General features: G+C 41.4%; 1 protein-coding gene and 1 long non-coding RNA gene across 2 annotated transcripts; both read left to right on the top strand.

Moving 5' to 3' along the window:
* Positions 1-121: 121 nt before the first annotated feature.
* On the top strand, positions 122-3,486 carry LOC125332945. Its single transcript, XR_007206690.1, has 2 exons — positions 122-442; positions 560-3,486. It is a non-coding gene; the product is annotated as an uncharacterized LOC125332945 (long non-coding RNA).
* A 574-nt stretch (positions 3,487-4,060) lies between these two features.
* SLC30A4 (solute carrier family 30 member 4) lies at positions 4,061-20,381 on the top strand. Its single transcript, XM_048317793.1, has 7 exons — positions 4,061-4,652; positions 9,484-9,630; positions 13,994-14,147; positions 14,384-14,597; positions 14,896-15,001; positions 17,254-17,388; positions 18,059-20,381. Exons 1-7 carry the CDS (start codon positions 4,262-4,264, stop codon positions 18,211-18,213), a joined length of 1,302 nt encoding a protein of 433 aa, XP_048173750.1. The 5' UTR covers positions 4,061-4,261; the 3' UTR covers positions 18,214-20,381.
* Positions 20,382-21,378: the final 997 nt, after the last annotated feature.

Here is a 21,378-nt window from a genome sequence, read left to right as displayed (position 1 = left end):
CGCCGCCGCACCATAGAGCCGCCGCCTCCGGGACTGGGCCGCGCCGGGCGCGGAAGTGACGCGCAAGTGACGCAGGTGGCGTTGAGTGACGATGAGACGGGACCGACACCGGGGCCGGGGCCGGGCCGGGGCGCGCCTTCCCTCCGCTCCCCTGCGCTCCCCGGGGGTGCCTGGCCCGTCCGGGACCGTCGGAGGCCGCCTGGCTTCGGGAGCAGCCGCTGGGGCCGGGGCCGAGCCTCGGTGTGCGCGGTTCCGGCCCCGCGGAGACCCCGCTGGGGTGCAGGGGCCTGACAATGGCACCGTCCCAGCGTGCCGGGGGAGAGCGGCTGCCAGGCGGGAGCAGCACAGCGCAGCCCCGTGAGCTCTGCTGCCGCGGCAGAAAACAACTAAAATCACTGCAGGTGCCCTTTCCTAGGGACGTCCTTGCTCATCTGTTTAATAGGTTTGTATTTTATTGTCCAGAAACCATGCAGACTATAGACTACTCGTAGCTTTTGTTTCTTAGGAAATGAATAACTAGCTTTTGTGTGTGGGTCTGTCTCTGCATCTCCCCCAACAGTCTGCAAGAGCAATAACTTCACACAGAATCACAGAGCAGAGATGGAAGGGACCCAGAGGGATCATTAAGTCTAGCTCGTAAGTGAGTGGCCATACAGGGATCAAACAGCCACCTCGGTGTTATCAGCACCCTGCTCTAACCAACTTGCAAGTATATATATTCTTTAATGAAAAATCACGTTTATATCGCATGGTAGGATTTATATTTTTTCCCTCTTTTACCTATAAAGGTCTTTTCAAGAAATGCAGGTGCAACTATAGAAAGAAACTAACGAAGCACCACTCAAAGTTTTTTTTAATGCAGTATTTTAATATATTCCTAAATATTCAAGATTAAATTAAATTCAGACAGTCCCCCTAATGCTCTTCGGAAACAGACCAAGGCAAAACAATGGGCTTTTGAGATAATCTGTCAACCTCAAAACTAACATTTTTAACAGCAAGATTGTTGCAAATTCATTTGCATTTTTCTTCATATGCATATTCTAATTAACTATTGATCACAATTATGTTACTATTCCATCATCAGATTAAAAACTCACCCATTTTTCTTTTTCTGTTCTTTTAAAGAAGCAACAGCAGGAAGTTGTTAATTAACTTGAACAGACTCAACTCAAATTCTTAATTACAACTGGTTAGCAATTTTACTTAAAAGTTTCTTCTGGTAGGGGGGAAAAACCACAACTTTTGTTGAAAGTTTCATTGGGAAAGACTTCTCAGCTTCCAGATGGAATTTCTAGTAAGAACAAGTGCGATAATGACTCTGAAATAGTCTCACTTGAGATGTGGGAGTTTCAGGTTTGTGCTCCTGCTTTGCCTGTTCCAGGCCTTCCCACGTCTTGCAGAAATAGACTAAGGATTGGAATAGAAAGCTGGTATCTGGTTTTCTAGACAAATTAAAATTTAACTATTTGTCAACCCAAATGCTCCAAAAAAGAGATTGATGGAAAACTTTTCTTGTTCCTTTTCTTCTGCAAAATGTCCTCTGTTTCACAGTAACTATTTCCCAAGTGCCTATGTATGTAATACTGTTAACACCAAATAACCGTATTTCATTTTCATTTTATGTTGTAGCAACTGTGTTCAGAAGCCTTTAATGCAACACTGTCACACATTTTGGATTTTATTGTTGCAACTGATTTAAGCAGTTACATATATTGTAACCGTGCCCCAGCCTAGAAATCTGACAGAAATGAGTTAAGGTAACTTGTATAGCAAATAGGATGTTTTAAACCATCAGCTTTGGAAGTACCACATGACTTCAGGGATGACAACATGAAAAGGAAATACTTCACATTAATAGGTAATCTCTTAAAGACTCTCCGTCCTCATTAAGTAAATGAGACTATAGAAAGAGTAGAGCCTTGGCTGCCACAATAAAGAAATGGAGTGTAGCAGGCTGGTACAAAAGGTTCTGTTCAACAGAGGCTCATCTTACCAATGTATGAACTGGTTCTTGACTCGACAACACTTCAGATCTGGTCTTAATTATTCAGTTAAAGGTGAGCTGGCAAACCTCAGTGCACTGGTTTAGTGTGTTAGTCCTCCCAGCTACTACCCTTCCTCAGTGCTGAAAGTTTCTGTTCCTGTAGAAGCAGCAAAGCTCCAGTGCAAAGCCCTAACATTTTAAGACAGTTTTAAAAGCAGTTGTTTTGGTGGCTCCTGGAACCTGGCTGCTCATGTCTGTGTGTCCTACCTTGTGCTGGTGCAAGTGGCAAAACTCTTGAAACACAGAGTGAGTTAAATCGCCCAAAGAGAAACATTAAAAATGGATTAACTGGAACACAGCTGGGAGGACTTTTCTAGGCAGCAAGGCTGGCTTAACTGGTTCCCAGCCTTGGCTGCTCATTCTGACTCCCACACTGTTCCGTGCCCCCTCAGTTTGACAACTGTCATATTGATGTCTAAGCAAGTTGAGATCACGGAAGCAGTCTCAGTTACATGAACAAATATATCCAAACCCCTTCCAATATGCATTGTTTCATTCTGGCCCATTTCAGGGACTCAGTTCATTGTCTGGTCCCTGAACAATTGTGCTGATAATGCTGCCAGGGGAATTATGAGGTGCGTGAAAGGGCAGGAGATGGCACCATTTTAGCCACTTGAGGAAGAATAACTTGAGATTACATGCTCAGGAAAACAGTCACATTGTAAAGTGACAAGGGAGCTCAAAGCGTCATACTGTCTATTTTTGGGCATCATTAAGAGAACAACAATAAGCAACCTCCACCCAAGGCCAGTTCCAAGAAGGGGCTCACTCCACGTTCTGCAGCACCGCCCTGATGCCTGCCAGAATCTGCTATCAGCCCTTACCAGAAAAGGAGTGCCCGTCTCCAAAATCCTGCACTTCTATACAACTCTCCAGTCTTCACTTGGTAACTTCCTTCAACCAAGTCAAAAAAACAAGATATGTACTTTCTCTCTGACAGGCCTCATTTCCCAGAAATATTTATGGCTTCGGGAACTGACTGAATACAGTAATAGAATTTGGCCATAGGTACAAACAGCTGCTGAGCACATGTCGGCTGCAAATCAGGAGAAAATTTCTAGTACTCAGACCAATGAGGAGCGGGAATAACCTCTCAGAAAAATTAATAAAGGCAAAAATCTAATTACTCTTAAGTTAGAGCACAGTTATGAAAGGAATTATACATCAGCAGGGTCCCTGCGGTTTGTTTCTCCTTACATCCTTTAAGGAATGTTCAGAAAGGCATATGAGACTTCCTATAAGCCTGCCTTAATGGAGCTATTGAAACGGTGTAAAGAGCTGTGCAGTGACAGAGAAAGAGAAAAGCAACACAATGCAAACTTCTGCCTTTCAAATATCTGAAGCCAGAGCACGGAACTATGCAGTTCAGGCTTCCAGCGTACATGGAGACAGCCTCTTGTCTGTCACAGACCACCATACCTGCATTGTATGGCTTTGGCAGTTCTTAGTCTCTACCTCGCGTGGCATTTACCCGCTCAACACAAGCGCACGGAGGAACGGGAACAGCCCCTCAGGCCACCCCGAGGGACGCGCGGGAGCCGCCGCCGCCCCGAGCGGGCCCCGCCGCCCCCGAGCCCCGCACCGCGATCCCCTCGCTCCGCGGGCAGCGCGGGCGCGGCGGGGCGGCGGCAGCGGGGCTCGAACCCGCGTTCGTCCCGCGCGGGCGGCGCAGGCGCGGTGCCGGCGGGGTCCGCGGGCGCGCAGGGGACGCGGGTCCCGCCCGCTGCTGCCGCCGCCGTGCGCGGGGCGGCCCCGGGAGCGCGCAGGGGTTGCGGGGGCGGCGCGGTGGCCGCCCGCGGCGGTGCGCGGAGCGGAGGGATGTGACGCGCATGGCGGCGGCGGCGTTCCCCCTGCGCCGGCAGGGAGGCGGCCCCGCGCCCGGCGCCGCCTGCCCGGCCGCGGCGTGACCGGGGCTGCGCCGGCTGAGCGCTGCGCGGGGTGACCGGAGCTGCGGCGGTGACAGCGCCTCGCGGCGCGGTGCCCGGCGCGGAGGCGGCGCTGTGGGCCGGCGGTGCCGGGGCGCTCCGCGCCGGAGCCCCGCGCCGCGTTCCGTCCGGCCTGCGCAGGGCCCGGCGGGGCGATGTAGGGGACATGCCCTGACGGGACTACGAGCGGTCGGGGCGCCGCCTGCGAGGGCACAGCTGCGCCAGCGGAGCCGCGCTCGGGCTGCTCGGGGGTCGGCCGCGCCCCGCGAGGCCCCCGAGCGCCGCCGCTATGGCTGGGGCCGGGCTCTGGACGAGCATCAAGTCCCTGCTAGGCAGGAGCGAAGACCCCCTGTTCCTGAACGACTCCAGTGCCTTTGACTTCTCGGACGAGGTGGGAGACGAGGACTTCCCCAGGTTTAACAAGCTGCGCGTGGTGGTGGCGGACGACGGCTCGGAGGCGGCCCCGGACACGCCGGTGAACGGGGCGTCCCCGGGGCTGGCGTCCGACGATGAGTCCTTGCTGGACCGGGACATCGCCCTGCGCAGCGCCCGGGCCAGCCGGCCGGACCCCTGCAGCGGCTGCAGCAGCCGGCGGGAGCGCTCCAAGCAGAGGAAGGTGAAGAAGCGGCTGACGCTCGCTGCCCTTCTCTACCTCCTCTTCATGACGGGGGAGCTCATAGGTGAGTCGGGGGCCTTCTGTGCCGTCCCTCCGGCATGGTGCCTCACAGCTCGTCACCCTGCTCCGGCCGTGGCTTTGAAAAGGTATTTGCTGAGAGAAACCATCAGTCCACTAGAGAGACCACAGAGATGAGCTGCACGTGCAGAGAGTGAGAGGGAATAAAGTCCACCTGTATTTTCCATGAAAGAATTTGGAACTTCTCTTTCCTGAATCTCTTACCAATCCCCCAGAAGTGGTATTAAATATGCATATTTTTCTTTGTCTAATGGCTTTTTATTTGTCCTTTTAAGTTTTTAAGGTGTTTTTAACAAAGGAGAAGTGGCATGAACAATTTCAGTCACAGCATTGTTTGATCATTGCCCTAAAATCTTGCTGTGTTTGCAACAAGAGAAAAAGAGGGTAATAGAGTTTCAAATGTGACATTACTATAAGAACAAAACTAATATTGGGGGGGTATTTGTCCTTATTCACCAGATACAGCAATACACATTACTTAGAACTGAAAAGACAAGTCTTGAGCTATCAACAGCAATCCAGTGAAAAAGTCACTCTCTTGAGAACTTCTTGATGTCCTGCTGTGCTCTGGACTAGCATGTGCTCCATCCAGACATAAATCATATGAGCGCAGTCAAAGTGCTATTTTAACACCTTCTGCTACAACGTGTAAGAATACCAAGTAGTCGCATTAAATTATTTGTAGTTTTTGTTAGTATTTGCAGAAGTATAGTGGGGTTTTACCTGAAAATGAGTTCCTATATAAAGATCTGATTGTTGGTCAGAAGAGTGAACCTATTGCTCAAGTTCAGCTTTTATTGCTCCCTCCTAATGACCGTGCAGGATGAGGAGACCTGTGCATTATACACCAGTCTGTACTGAACAACTGTGCTTTATCTAATAAGCTATAGCAGCATAGACTTGAAATAAAATGAGTGTCCCTGAGATGCATAGATTAGCTGTTAAATGTTATGACTTGGCCATTGTCTAATCATTTTTACAAAATTCAGTATTTATCTTTTAATCTCATTTCCTGTGTCCTGTTACTATTTGTTTTTTTGGATACATCCATGCCATGCAGTGCAAGTGTCTGCTGGGTGTGACTCAGCCTCCTGAAAAATGCTTAAACGCTCTCATCCACTGTCCTCTGATTTGGAGTTGTGGGGAGCACTACACAGTGCCACTACATTGATGTGTATGTTGAGCCAGGTCTCTCCATTGCAATTAATTGCTTTTAAATTTCTTTATTTTCAACATTCAAGTCTGAATCAGAGCTAATCAGATTAATTACTTGCCATAATTCAAACATAAAAAAAAAATCAAATCATAAAAACTTTCTGGAAGTGAAGAACAGTAGCATGGGACCCACATCCTCCTCCTGACTTCTGCAAATTAAGTCAATTGAGTGCTCGTGTGAAGTGAGCCTAAGCTCATGCTCTTGGATGCTTTTGCTAGGACAGCTGTGAATTGTGTCTTTAAGACAAATTTGTGCAAGATGGATAGGAAGCAAAATGATTGCTAGAGGATAAATAATGCAGTTTGTCCCACAGACGCAGGGGAAGAAAACCCCTAGAATGAATGTTCCATTTGTCAGAGAAAGACCAGACTATTGACTGTGTCTGCCCCAGTTTTATTTGGGGCCTTATTTCAGGAACATGGGTTAATAGAAAAAAAGTGGGTTTGCCCTTCAGCATGTCTCAGTGTGTGGCTGGTCATTAATAACACTGCCACAATACATCAGCTTATTATGGCTAAGGCACTATGTGTCAAACTGGTTGTGGGGATTTGGCTGAACGCCTCCATTTGCCCCCTGGCTCCATGTTTTGTTCTCTGGCTGAGATTTTAGTTCAGCATGAACTCAGGTAAATTTGATAAGCAATAGTGTTGTATTTTAGGCTTAGACATCCTTTAACACGAGAGTGATGTTAACTGATTGTGTTCCTATCAGAGTTCTGATGTACACTGAATTTAGTTCATCTGAAGGGCCTCTTACTGAATAATGTCCAAGCTGTTGGCAGGTTGATGCTCCAGTCACTGGGAGTGTTTCTACTGGGGCTTTGGATCTGATTCATGCAGTTGTAGACATCTCCATAGCTAGTGCAGGGATAGCTCTAGAAATAATAGATGCTGAGAGTAGAAATACTCTCTCATCACTGTCACATCATCTATTGTTCTTCCCATACAGTCAGGACTTGTGCAGGCTGAATTTGTCTGTACAGAGTGTTAGTGCTGTACTGTGGCTCGTCCTCCTCAGGTCTGGGTGTGCTGCTTCCAGCCATATTTCGTTCTTTGGGCATAGAATCAGAGAGCATTGAGGGCCAGACCCATAAAATATTCAGGCATCCATCTTCCACAGAGAATAATCAGAGGGTTTGGACATCTCTGTACTTCTGTGGATCTCGACCTGAATGACTTGTCACAGGGCAAGTAATCATCAGCAGAAGAGTAATTAGAGATATAGCCCCCAAGTCCTGGGTCAGTGCCCCACCTGCTTAATTTACTTCACTCCAGCCCTGTACTATGTTCTCTTTGGTTGGTTTCAAATTTCCGAACTTTATGAATTGATCTGAAGCTCAGGTATTTGGGAAACTCTGATCATATAGGACATTTAAACTGACTTCCTTCTATGATCTTTGACAGATTTGAGTTTATGGGGAAAAGGCAGAAGACTCTTTCAGACAATTTTTTCATTAAAAGTCTTTCTGCTGTCTGTTACCAATGTCAAGATGAAGGAAATCTTGTTTCAGCAGCTTTTTTCATGAAATCTTGATTGGCATATTTTTTCCAAACCCATTACCCCAGCCTATCTCAGTGTTTGCTGTTTAGTTTGATGAACAGCCAGATAACAATTTACACTTTGGGGAAACCATTGTGCATCAAGAAATGAAAAACACACTGCAAGTCCTAATTAGCTTTTCTGACAGGGTTTTGATGTCTTCAGCTATGTTTAGAGATTTCTAATTGATCATCCATGAGGAGAACTGCTGTCCTTCACGGGTCACTGAAAACAGTGGTGAGCCATCAAGCTGTCTATTTGTAAAGGTTATAGATGTCTTTTTTTCCAAGTTGCCAATTGTATTTAAACATCCCCTAGGCAGTACCTTTAACCGAGCGATGAACCGATACCTTTAGAAACAGAGAACCTTTGATTTCAGAATTCCATAAATGGCGATTATGTTTCTTAATCCACATGCTGCACTATGTTTAGCTTCAGTACCTGAATTCCTTCCTTATAATTTTATTTTGAAAGTCTTTAAAAGTGAGAGGCTAGCTGAAGTGGAATTGACTCTTCTTGGACTGAAGTGATTCTCAAAATTAATGCATATGAATCAACATATATACTATAGATAATGATATGTATAAACTGCTGAACTAAATGTCCTTGGATATAAATTATTGTTTCTTCTCTGTTGACTATAAAAGAGGCTGAGTTGCACTTTTCTAAGTAATTTTTTTTTAAATTATGGGAGAACAAAAATTAATTCAGAAAGGAAAGGCGTAACTCATTTTACTTAAAAAGCCGCTGAATTGCTAAATCTTAAAAACTCATTGTTTTTGAGCTGCGATGGCCTTTTGGAGAATTTCAGCCTCAGAAGAATTTGACATAGAAAGTTCTGAACAATTGAAGAAAGGGACTGGAGGAAAGGAGCTGTTTGAAATGTAGTGCATTTGGTAGTTACCCACAGCACAAATAGTACTGCAGTACCAACTGTGCTCCGTGTTTGGCTGGGGAGGAAAGAGTAGCTCTGTCTGCAGGTGTGTACATAAGAACACCCACAGCCACACACACAGGTTTTATGACTAGTCTTAAAAGCAATCAGCCAGTTGTGAATTCCCCTTTGCTATTTCTTCTGGTCAGCCTCTTCACTAAGACAATTTTAATTGTATACGAAGATTTCTTTATTTGAAATGTTAGTTGGAGCCTGAAGCCTGCCAAATGGCACACCAGCTGCACACTTTGCTCAGTACAATTTACAGGCTGCACGACAATCTCAAGGTAAAAAGAGAAACCAAATCATAGCTGAGCTGACACTGAAGATGTGATCTTTTCTGAGATAATGGGCTTACCTTCAAGCATATGGAAGACAACACAGCCTTGTCCTTGATTCCCCTTTGTATAAGGGATACTTAAGCAAGAGGTGTGCTGTTTAAATCTCTCACCCATCCAATAGTAGCACTAGCAGTTGAATTGGAACAAAGATATTCACCTTTGATCTCAGGTTATTTGTCTCAATGCAGCTCATAATTACAAGAAAAAATTATGGTAATAACAAAGAAAAATGCTGTACAACTGAAAGTCATTGTCTGCAATAGATATTGGCAGAACGTACACGCTTCTTCCAGGACAGGGAATAATTAAGGTTAAAAGATAACGTAATAAAAATAAAAAGGGGACAGGGTAAATTTCCTGGTCATTGAATCTTTGGACTTCTGTTCCTGTTCTGTAATGTCAGAATGTTTAACAGATGTAGTTTAAGAAAAGAATCAGTTGATTAAACACATGTGCAGTAATATGTAGAGAAAAGATACTGTTTGGACCTGATCATGCAAACGTTATAATGCAAGTAGTCTCTGTTAGAATTACAGGAGTGAATCCTTTCTATGTTACTCTTAATAGAAAGCACACTTGACTGCACTTCTAACTATGGTAGCTTTAAATTATAGCAAGGCATTTTTCTTGTAATGGCAAAACCTCCTCATGTTTAGTGAGTATGAGAAGGGCTCTCATGTACTTACTGCACTATTCTGAAAAGAAATAACTGTAAGCTATGCAAGAAGATATTACGTAAAATAATTAAAAGTGTCATGTGTCCTGACTTTTCCAATTGTGTTTTCAGGTGGCTATGTTGCTAACAGTCTAGCAATTATGACAGATGCACTTCACATGCTAACTGACCTTAGTGGTATTATTTTGACCCTCCTCGCTCTCTGGCTGTCTGCAAAATCTCCGACAAAGAGGTTCACTTTTGGATTTCATCGTTTAGGTATGTAGATAGCAGATTTTGCTATTAAAGAGTATGTTAAGCAACAACTGAAAAGAGCACCTAATTCTAGAAGAATAGGTAGCTAGAAAGAAAGTAGCAACAAACCTAAGAGTTGCTTTAACTGACTCTTAATGTCCTTTCTGGCCATTGTGGATACACTACTTAGCTTGTATTCCCACAAGTGAATAGACTGAAAAAAACCCAACAACTTGGCCAAAAGTTTGATGGCAGAATTTCATTCACTGGGAGCAGGGCAAGTCTCTCCATCTCTGTCAACTAGGACTTAGCAGAGTCAGAGTTAAATCCTGAATGCTTGATTCACCTTCCATCTTGAAGAGGGAGGCTGGGGAATGGAATTCATGATGACATTGTTGGTGCAGGAGCTGTGCATGGCAGCCCATTGTTGTTCACAACAGATTATTGCCAGTACCCAGGATTTACAAAATCTTGTTGACTTCAGCAGAATTGTGATACTGGTAAAAGGTCCTATTCAATGTGAAAAATTACATTTTAATCCCCTACTAAGAAGTTATGTAGAACATATTATTAGAGAGCTCTGCCCTGCCAGAAGTCGTATAAATCAGTATTCCTTTTGCATTCCCCGAACTACAGAAAGCTGAGGTCAAAATTTCCCATGCTTTGCAAAATACAGCAAGTTACTTAACCTCTGTCCGGTTTAGGTGTCTGTAAAAAGAAGTATAAACAGAATTATGGACTAACCCTTGGAAGAATATTTTCAGGATTTCTTACTTCATGTTTGGAAATGTAATGATGATAAAGGGTGTTTTCATGTGGTTGCTAACTGGATATAATAATCCATAATATGCAGCTGCAGGTCTGTAGACATTTTAGCAAAAGCTTCAAAGTTTCTTTTTCATGAAATAGATAATTTCTAGTGTCACAGTTTTCTACCTGTTTTCTATGACACTCTACAGCATACATTTTCCAAGGAATTTCAATCTTGTGTAGTCACTATTTGCAATTCTTATTTTTGCTGCTAGAACAGCAGTAGAATTCAACAACTCCATCACTCCTTGTCATTTGTCATCAGTTAGTCACTAGTGCATGAATGCATAACTCTGTACACTAGCTAAGCTCTCTGGGGCTCTAGCAAGAAAGCATTAGCAATGCCAGCATTTCCCATTACAAACTTTTCTTTCATTAAGTTTTAATTTTGTGATAGGAGCTCCCCTGATACTGAAACCTGACCTTGCAGGCATGCCCCTGGCATTTGCTCATACTCTGCAGAAGGATGTTTGTTAGCATTTATACATGCTTTAACCCTATTTCAAAATCATTTGGGTAGTTTCTATGTCTTTGTAACTTTTCTAAAACCAAATAGCATATACATTGAACATGCCATGGCCTAGATTAAAACAGGGGTATATCTTAAGAAGAATAAAAGGAACTTGCTTAACCATTAAAATCTTGCTCAGTCCTGTAAATTTTCGCTGACTTTGCAATTAATGTGAAAGAAGAAATCCCTGAGGATTCCTGCCACCTCATTTTCTATATATTTTTTTCTTTCCATTTTACTGCCAAGAAAAATACTAGTCAGACTAGTCCAGTGGTGGTCCATGGGCCAGATGTGGCCCATAAAATTAGTCTGTACTGCCCTTCTCCCTAGGAGAGAAGCTTCTCAGTTCTGCAACACTTGCTCCTTTTCTGCTCCCAGTGCCAGTAGGTGGTCAAGGACTAGAACAGGTTGTGGAGTGTCCTCAGCTGGAAATACATGAAATTCACCTGGAAGCAGCCCTGAGCCACCTGCTGTAGTTGATCCTCCTTTAAGCAGGACTACACAATTTCCAGGGTTCCTTTTTACTTCAACCATCCTGCATGAGTAGCAGCAGTGCAGCTCTCTGGAGGAGGAGGAGGAGAGCCTGGGGCTGGGGAGAAGAGTTTCCGTGCTGCACTAGGGAAGAGGAAGTGGGTAAAGGCCTTGCCAGGGACCCCCAAAATGCAGATGGGATGGTTCAAAATTACTACACACAGTCTTTTTAAAAATCACATTTGTGAAATTTATTTGCCTGATTTTAGGCACCCAGTCTGAATGCTGTGGCCTGAGGGCCCAGTTTCACACATCAGTGAGTGCTGGTAATGGAACAAAGCAGTTTCTAGGGTATATCCTCATTGTAACACGTTTTTCCAAGTAACCTATATGTAAGAAGCTTGTCAGCAAATAATACCAGTTCAAGAATAGCTTAAATTTCACAAGAGAGATGTTAAAACATGTCGGGATGTTAAAAATAGGGTACAGATTGGGCATCTGTCAGAAAAAGATGTGGAGCATTTTTTTAAAGCTGGGAATACGTGCAAGAACTGTCTCATCACTGACCTGCTTTGCATTTAGTTTTAAGATAATCCATACATTCAGTAGGCATGAAAATGTTCTAAAGAACAATGTTTCTGGTACTCATTATTTTAGTTTTAGAATGATGAATTTTCAAACTTGTTCCCATAAACATTGCTTTGTAAAAGCAACAGACCTGTTAGTTATCTAGTTGAATTCCAGAAAGAAGTTAGTGCTAATTTTCATTTATTTGAATTCTCCTTGCATACATAATATATAAGTTCCATCTTCAGTTTTATTCCATTTTCAGTGGTGAAAAGGAAGCTGACAGATTTAAGAATGGGTTAGAAAAGTGAAGACAAAATAATGGAAATTGCAGTCATGTTGAAAAAGAATTAAATTCTTGAAGCCAAAAATAGTTCAGTTTCACCACCAAGTGCAGATACCTCCTTTTCAGCAAGACACTGAGCAGATTTAAGCATAGATATGGAACCTGGCACTTTTCCATTGCTGCAGAGACAATGTCAGTAATGACAGAATCAGACAGTCCACTGAAACAGTGCACAGTTCATTTCACAAGAAGTGAAAGATCTCAGGCAGATTTACAATGCTGACATGACAGTGACTGTGGAAGAAACTGCAAGGAAAACACTGGTTTCCATTGCAGATAACATGGGTTTAGATTGTAAAAGCACACTGTATTGTTTCTCTGGTAAATGCTAATATGCTATGGCTTGACAAGTTTTTAAAAAAGCATTCTGGAAAACCTTCTAAGCAATGTATTGTCTATTTTTAAGGCCATTGCCAGCTTCGTAAAGATCACTTCCATTTGCATGGATATTTCCAGAATTTTCAAGTTGCTCTGAAATCATCTCAGATTGTGACAGTTCCCTTTCAGAGCCTTGTTACTGCCTGGTAATGCTGTTCCTCATCCAGGCATTGACACACTACCCAGCAGCTGAATGCGTTGGTGTGAGTGTCTTCTCCCATAATGATGCTAGTAATTCAGTGTATGGATCAAGTGATTTTGATGATATTAAAATGCTGATGTAACTGCATTTTGGGTTTTTTTTCTGTAATACTCAATAAATAAAACTAAACCACTTCTGAGTTAGAAATGACAACTGCAGTAACCAAAGTTGTACTGCATGCTGACAGATTCAAAGCAGAGGGAGAACAGAGGCAATTCTCAGATGAGTGTTCTTAGAGCTATGGTATAGCCAAGGGCAGAACTTTGCCCTTACTGGGGAGGAAATCAGGGCAACATGTGGAACTAGGGGGAAGAACAACCATTACAATTCCAAGTAAATTAATTCCACCTCTGAGTTTGCAGAGGAAGGCTGAGATCCCAGTGATCCATCTGGCAAGTGACAGTAATGAGCATTATGCATAATGATTACAGATTACTCAGGCATGGCTGCAGATTTACATGCAATACAATGGAGTGAGCATTAAGGTTTTCCCAGTGCTTTTTGTAAAGCCCTGTATTAACTTGCTTATAACTGGGACAATCATTAACTGGGCTAATGTTTTCTCTGTCAGCTGTATTGCTTTTATTTTGTTACATTTCAGCTGCTGCACAGCAATAGTTTTAAGAATATGAAGCTAGAGGGTAAAAGTAAGTTTATGATAAAAGCAATCAAGTGGACCATTTGGAAGTACCTATTTTCTTTATGGTAGGACCTTAAACTTTTGTTTCTCTTATTGTGGGTGGACTGGTGATGTTTGAGATCACCTGTCCTCCTCACCCCTGGACAGGGCCTTTGCTTGCGACTTCTCAGGCAAATGTTCTGGGCTGTGTGAAGAAGTCAGGATCATCACCTGTGCAGAAGTTTTCAGAGAAAACATAATTTGAGGTATACACTCATGACAGGGACATGTGAAGGAGTAGATTAGAACAAATTCCATTGGTTAATCCTATTTTACAAGTTTTATTTGCCACACAACTTCTTTGTTTATATTAGGTATAATATGCATAAAGTAGTTAAAACAAGGCCCTGTCCACATTCTAATTTGGAAATAAAAATGGATCTGAGACACATTTTTATAACATTTTTTCCTTTCTGTTTGCAGAAGTACTGTCAGCCATCATTAGTGTACTGCTGGTCTATATCCTTATGGCATTCCTCTTGTATGAGGCTGTTCAGAGAACTATCCATATGGACTATGAAATAAATGGTGATATAATGCTCATCACAGCAGCCGTCGGTGTTGCAGTTAACTTAATGTAAGATCTCGCTCTCCATTAACACTCACAAATGTATTTCTGAATAAGCTGCTAATTCATTCATGGCCTGTAACTTCCTCTTGGGATGTAATTTTGCTGGACCTCTGAATTTTCATAAATAAGACAAGAAATTACGCTGAATACTACTTTTTCAATTACTTGGTTTAAAATGAAAAACACCAACAAATCCTCCCTAAAGCCTGTTTCTTGAAGCATTTTTCTTCTTCCGCTTTCAGAATGGGGTTTTTGCTGAATCAATCTGGCCACCTTCACTCCCACTCCCATTCCCACCCTCACTCTCACGTACCTCAGCCGAACTCTCCAAACACAGCCCAGGGCAGCAGCCATGGACACAGCAGCCTGGCCGTGAGAGCAGCGTTTGTCCATGCCCTGGGGGACCTGGTACAGAGCATCGGGGTGCTCGTAGCTGCCTACATCATCCGCTTTAAGGTAAGGAGGGGCCTCTTCTGGAGGCACGGGGCAATTCTTGGCATTTCAGCTCCGGTGATTAAAGTAAAAAGGGGCCTGGTTTTATAAGTTATTTAAAATATCTGTGGTATTTTATGATAAGCTTCATACATTCATGCAAAATAAGCAAAACTGTTTCTATTACATATTTTCTAACTATTCAAGCAAAAAAAATTATTCTTAAAATTTGGAACTAGAAGTAACTGTGTTTTCTGAGTCACATTTTTGTAAGGGAGCTTGTTTTCGTACATCCTTTGACATTGTGAAATTTCCCTTGCAGCCAGAATACAAGATTGCTGATCCTATATGTACATATGTATTTTCCATACTGGTGGTTTTTACAACAATTCGAATTCTGTGTGACACAGGAGTTATTATTCTGGAAGGTAAGATCTGTGCCCAGTCTGAAGTACCTTACATGCCAAATACCAGTGAGCATTGGCCCTTTCTTGATATCATGATCACCATCTCTAACTGGGTTGTGCCTGGAGATCTGTCTGTATTGGTGCTGCTTTAGTCTGGTGGTTCTTTATGGTTCCTCTAAATTGCAGCAGTCTTTAGGTGTCTGACTTGGCCAGAACAACACAAGTCCTATGTCTGCACACTCTTTACCATCAGGAGATGGGGAAGTGAAATGTACAGAACTTTCCTGTGTGTCTGCAGTGACTCTCAGCTAAATCAAGTGAACATTTGCCCAGACTCAGTTCTACACTCTCACTTTAATTACTTGTACAGCTAAAATGAATGTGAATGCAGGTAAAAGGAGGAAGCAAGCTTAGCTAAATGGCTGGACACGTGGTTCATGCCTGTCCTGTCTTCCCCTTTCCACAATTGCATTACTTTGAATTACTTGTGTGTATCTGCTGTTCCCATAGGGGAAGCTGTAAGTTAAGAGTGGTGTAAAAAGAAGAAAAAAGGGAAGAAAAAGCTGAACATAGGCTGAAGGATCTTATCTCTTGTGACATAGAAGGAAACATGTCAGCAACATCCTTTGCTTTATCATAGCTTACATGCCAACTATTACTGCTTGATCTAGTACTATTACTTTATGAAAGTAGAGATGTTAGGGCTGGGAGAAAAATCCTAGGTTTTAACTGCACATTCTTAACTGTTTAATGTGAATTATCATTGACTTTACTTTTATTACGTTATGAAGTTAAATCAGAAACCTCAGAATCTTCAGTCAAGTGCTTTTGCTGTCACTTAAGATTAAAAAAAAAAAAAATCAAACAAAGTGGAAGTTCACTGAGAAGGTAAAAATGATGAAATTCACTGAAGAACCCTCCAAGGCAATAGATTTAGCTGAAGAAAATAGATAAGACAAACTAATGAAGTATCAGATTCCAGATGTTTTGAGTTGTAGCTGTTTGCATAGGTATCCCAGTTGTCATAAAAATCTCTAAATTAATGATGTCATTAAAAGTGATGATACATGGGCTTTATGCATCCTAGGGAACTTTGCCAACTCAAATTCAGGATCTCCAGAGAATGGACTTGTGTTTGTACTGGAAAGTGCTTCTGCAACATCAAGGCCCTTGAAGCTGTATCAACATTTAGTATTAACTTAAGCTTCCTCATTATACTAAGAATGCTAAATTAAAAAATTAAATAGCTATCCAACACAAGCAATGAGATTCCAGCTTTTAATATAGATTTATAAGGCAAAATGGAAGCCCATCACAAGTACCATGTAGATACGAGAATTTAAGTCCATTTTTCCTGGGAAAAAGAAAGCTGTACAAATACCAGACAGCTAGTTATTTGTCAGCTAAATAAATTTTGATGGTCTCCACTAGAAAGAAAATTTTGTTTCATATGAGACAATCCTAGACACTGAACTTTCAAAAGAGGCAGTATGGAACTAACATAATTTAAGAGACAGTAAGGCAGCAGGTTCAGAGAAGTCATGCAAAAAGTCTGAAGAAATTTGAGAAGCAAGTGGCTGGACGCCTCATAGTATATTTAAAGAAACTCCATAAAACTAGAAAATAAGCAATAAAAGCTACTATAGAATCAAAACTACTCAGAAAGAGTTTATTCGGTACTTGTATTAGTTTTTGAGCCATGTTGATCATCTAAAATTTTGATTTTGCCCTTTGTACAGATAAATACCTAAAAAATACCTAAAAGACTTGATCTCTGATTTGCAGAGATGACACACTGTAAGACACAGTCCTCTGTGGTGACCACTGCACATGGATTACTGTAGCCTGTGAACATGATACCAGGTAGCTGAAGAGAAGTTTCAGGAGACAGGCCCTAGCATTTTATTTTTTAACAGATTTTGGCCTTAGAGTCTGGCCTAAGCAGTTACTAGGGGCTAGAAGCTGCAGTAAAGTTGTCAACAAAATTACATAATTGCAAAGGATCTAACGTTGCCTGTTGCCAGAGAGTGGATTCTGGACAGGACAGATTCCAGTTGAGACAGCACTGCAATTCCTGTACAACTTCCGTATCCATACTGGACTTAACAGGTTCATTTCCATATTATTTTCTGTTGATAACATGGAAGTTACAAATCACTTCCAACAGCACAAATTCTATTTTTTTTTGACATTGAGATCTGTCACGACATTTTAAAGGCTACTGAAACTTTGCAGAAGACAGAATTAATTTTATCTCATGTTTGGCATCGCAGGAGTTCCACGGCACTTAAACGTGGATCGCATCAAGGAAGACTTGATGAAAATTGAAGATGTTTATTCTATAGAAGATTTAAATGTTTGGTCTCTCACTGCAGGAAAAACAACTGCCATAGTCCACTTGCAACTAGGTAAGCTGCTGGATAGCATAATTCTAAATTAAATCCAAGTGTAGGAAAAACCCTGCCACTTCCTCTTCATATTATTATTTAAGTTGAACCAAGAAATATCATTCTGGGGAAAGAAAATCTACTAACTCTGGTTTTGTACAGCAGGGAATAGAATACCTTGGCCCACAAACACATGGTGTAAATGAAAATTGTGCAAATAAAATAGATTCATACCAAAATACCCAATGCAGATTCTTTGGGTAGGGGAAAAAAAAGCAACACAAAATTTCTCCTCAGAAATTTTCTCACATGCTTAGGGAAAGAAAGGGTGAAATTCTAATATGGATCAATCTAACATATGAAAAAGAAATGTTTTGCCAAAACATGTGCTGATTCAGACATCTAACAATACTACGAATATATTTTACTACGAATATCAGTTCTTAGTAAGAAAGCTCAGGTTTTTGGGGGAAAGTGTCAGACACACACAGAGTTCTGTCAAGAGAGGTGTAAAATAATAAAGAGAGTTATAATAAAGAGGTCACACAGTGACCACAAGAACAATACTAAATTAATAAACAAGTGGAGCAAAAATTATTCTCATCGGTGACACTGTGAGAAGCTTGAGAACATTTGGATTGCCCAGGTTTCTTACAGAGTGAATTTATTAATTATTTTCTTAATTTTCCAGTTCCTGGTAGTTCATCTAAATGGGAAGATGTTCAGTCCAAGGCCCGACAACTGCTGCTGAACACGTTTGGAATGTACAAGTGCTCTGTCCAGCTTCAGAGTTACAAACAAGAAATGAGCAAAACCTGTGCGAGTTGTCAGAGTTCCAGTGCCTAATTTCATATGTTTTGGGAACTGCTGCCTTATTCTTTACCTTATGTAGTCAAAGACTGAGAGCAATAAATGCAAAATGAAAATTATCCAATAGTAACCATTAATATGTGGATTTTTCCATGGGACATGCAGCAGGGAGAACTGGTGCTGCAAAAAGTGCAGTGGTTGCCCTACAGAACATGTATTTCACTCTCTCCCTTGTACTGGTTTATTCAATTTATTATGATTTTGCGACAAAGCTGTTTTTGGATTATTGTTTACAAACTGGAACATGGCTCTGCAGATACCTCACAAATTACAGTCAAATATTGTCCTTTAATCATTACGTACCACAAAGTACCTGCACTCCAAACAGAGCATCAAGTATTCAGTATTTCATTCAGAAGTCTCTAATGCTAATCATACCAGGATTGCACACTATATAATGATCCCCAAATTCATTATTCAGTATTTTTACAATAGTAATTTTCATACAGCATCTCAAACTATTAACACATACATTAAGTTGAATTCTTGTGGAAACTGTCTCTTCAGAGATACTGCAAAATACAGAATTTACTGTACCCAGACCAGAAAGTTAGCTTTAATCTGGGCATTCAGAGATCCAGATAGGAAGATCCTTGCCCAGACTTCTGGTATTTAACTAGAGACTCAACACTGGACCCAAAGTGTTTTAAGTGATCAGTTATCGTTAATGTATTTTAGAATAGGATTTATACATTAGAAACAGGTTATTTATTTTACAAAGTTTTGACTTGTAAGATGAATTTTATTATTAATAATCTTGAATGTCTAAACCATCATTTGATTCACGTTAAAAGGCCAGTTGATTAGCATGCATTCTAATTGTAATTAATAAATGTCCCGTAATTGATCATTTTTCCATGATTGTTTTGTTTTAAAAGTAAAATGATAGATGTTTGACATGGAAATACTCTCAAATGCCATCTACAGAGATGGGCATCCAACAGGAAAGTGGGGAGCAGAAGTTATAGAGATGCACAATTCCATCCATCACAATCTCTGACCTTTTCATCTTTGCTTTGAGCACAGCATGGCAGCATCCTGACAGGAATGCCACTGCAATAGCAGTTCCCACTACTTAGCTTATGAATAAAGCAAGATCCAAGCAAGCTCAGTAACCTAACGGTGTTGGACAACAATATCATAACAACCTACAGTGGCAGAAAGGGCCTTTTGTATTTACAGAGAGGAGGCAACCTGAAAAGACTGTGTGTTCATCTGGACAGCTCAGACTCCACGAAGTGGAACTGTTTGGCCTCATTGTGGAACCCCTGTATTTTGAATGTACACAAGATAATAAATCTTGACACTAATGTATCATACACCTACAAGCTCAGATTTAATCTGCTTCTGAAGTCATTGACATTGAAGAAGTTAAGGGCAGCAAAAATACGACCTACAAAGTTCAGAAGATGAGAAGAACTTGGCTTCAAATATTTTTTGCTTATTCTGTACTTTCATCTTTATGCAGAACTTTCACTGATATGAAAAGTAGTTCTCTGTGTGCATCAGAAAGGAAAATTTTTGCCCGGTTAAGGTTATTGTGATACTCAGCTGTGAATACTTCAGCTATTGTCTGTTTTAGAATTTTCATCAGGCTGATTTGTATCTGCATTTGGCGGTAACAATCTTGGCTTCTTCCTTTTTTGGAGGCAGGGGTCACATGATGAATTTTTATTGATGAAAACTGACAGCACATTGTGAATTTGGACAAAGTGCACATAACACTGGACTGTGTTTGTATCTATTTGGGCAAGAAACGGGAACACCCGTGTACAGCATGGGAGCACGTGCAGCTCAAAAGCAGCACCGCGCTCGGGAAGGTGATGCTGCAATACAAACACTATCATTAATTAAGCCATATCACAGTTCGTGAAAAATGTGCATCCCATCCTTACAAACTTACTGGCAAAAACACCCCAAACCACAAACAACAGGTATTTTGCACATACTACTGCTCAAATGGGTTTTAATTAAATTGGGGTTTACAGTCGATGTAATTAGATGTTGAAGTACAGTAGACATGTATTGTATTTGCAGTTTTTTAATAATTTACTATACATTTGTTTAATCGAAAAAAAAGGTGTGTTGCTTTATTGTGGGTTTTATCAAATCAATTATTAAACTTCACATTGTCTTATAAAATATTTATTTGTATTTCTCTATCTCATCATCTTTGAATTGTTACAGCAATCTGATTCTTAGGGCAGCTGTGTTTTGAAATGTCTGAACACTCAACTTTAACTCAGTTTGCAGTTGCTACACATAGAATTAAGTCTCTGTCTTTAGTCAGAACAATTTAAGACTCGTGATTTCACACGCAACAATTGCACTTTAGAAAATATAAGTTGACAAAGTATGGTGAAGGATCACCATAAAGCAACTGGCAAAACATTCCTGAAACCCTACATACACCCTTGAGGGGCCCTTGTTACCAAGGTCTGTAGACTGGAAGTTCAGAGAAAAGGCAACAGAAGATGAAATGAGAATAAAGAAGAAAACAATCAGTAAGTTTTTATAGATACTTCAAGATAATTTTCAGTATCAGCTTAGAGAAAAGGGGCATTATTATAAATAAGGTCTCGTGTCTTTCCAAACCAGATTATTTCCTGTGGCTAAGATAGTTTACACACTCGTACAGTATTCTTTTCCTTCTAACAAATCCTCTGCTTGAAATGAAAATGCATATACTTGACAGGACTTCTTTCTCAGCAAAAGACTTGAAAGATCTGAGCAGGTTTCCACAACTAGTATCCCTGGTTTCCAGAGCTGTGCTGGAATGCTCTTGCTGATTGAACAGATGAAATCCCGAGAAAATTCTGCCACTTCTGAAAGTCCACACTGGGAGAAGGTTTTTCCTTTCTAAATCTGTGATTGTCACCCATCCTTTTCTGAAGCACAGATACAGTTTTGATGACAACCTACTCATATGAGTCAATAAAACATTTTCATATGAGTAGACTGCAAACCCCCACATCCCACTCTTTCTTTCTGAAGTGTTCTTATCCTAAGAAGAAAATTATCAGAAACATATTTTGTTTCTGAATGTTTTCCTTGCTCAATTATGTGTTTTGGTCTTTGTTTTTAATTGTGTTGCCATTTTGTCTTTTCAATACCAGCAGCATTTCTTTCTTCACTGGCAGA

This window comes from Corvus hawaiiensis, chromosome 13 (genome assembly GCF_020740725.1).
Source record: "Corvus hawaiiensis isolate bCorHaw1 chromosome 13, bCorHaw1.pri.cur, whole genome shotgun sequence".
Lineage (NCBI taxonomy): Eukaryota > Metazoa > Chordata > Aves > Passeriformes > Corvidae > Corvus > Corvus hawaiiensis.
This window is presented reverse-complemented; position numbering and strand designations above follow the sequence as displayed.

Bases quoted from the DNA above. Each gene is read 5' to 3' on its own strand.
- SLC30A4 (XM_048317793.1), top strand. From the start codon at position 4,262: ATGGCTGGGGCCGGGCTCTGGACGAGCATCAAGTCCCTGCTAGGCAGG. The intron at 14,598-14,895 runs GTAAGGAGGGGC...TTTCCCTTGCAG, and splicing joins CCTACATCATCCGCTTTAAG to CCAGAATACAAGATTGCTGA. The intron at 17,389-18,058 runs GTAAGCTGCTGG...TTAATTTTCCAG, and splicing joins CATAGTCCACTTGCAACTAG to TTCCTGGTAGTTCATCTAAA.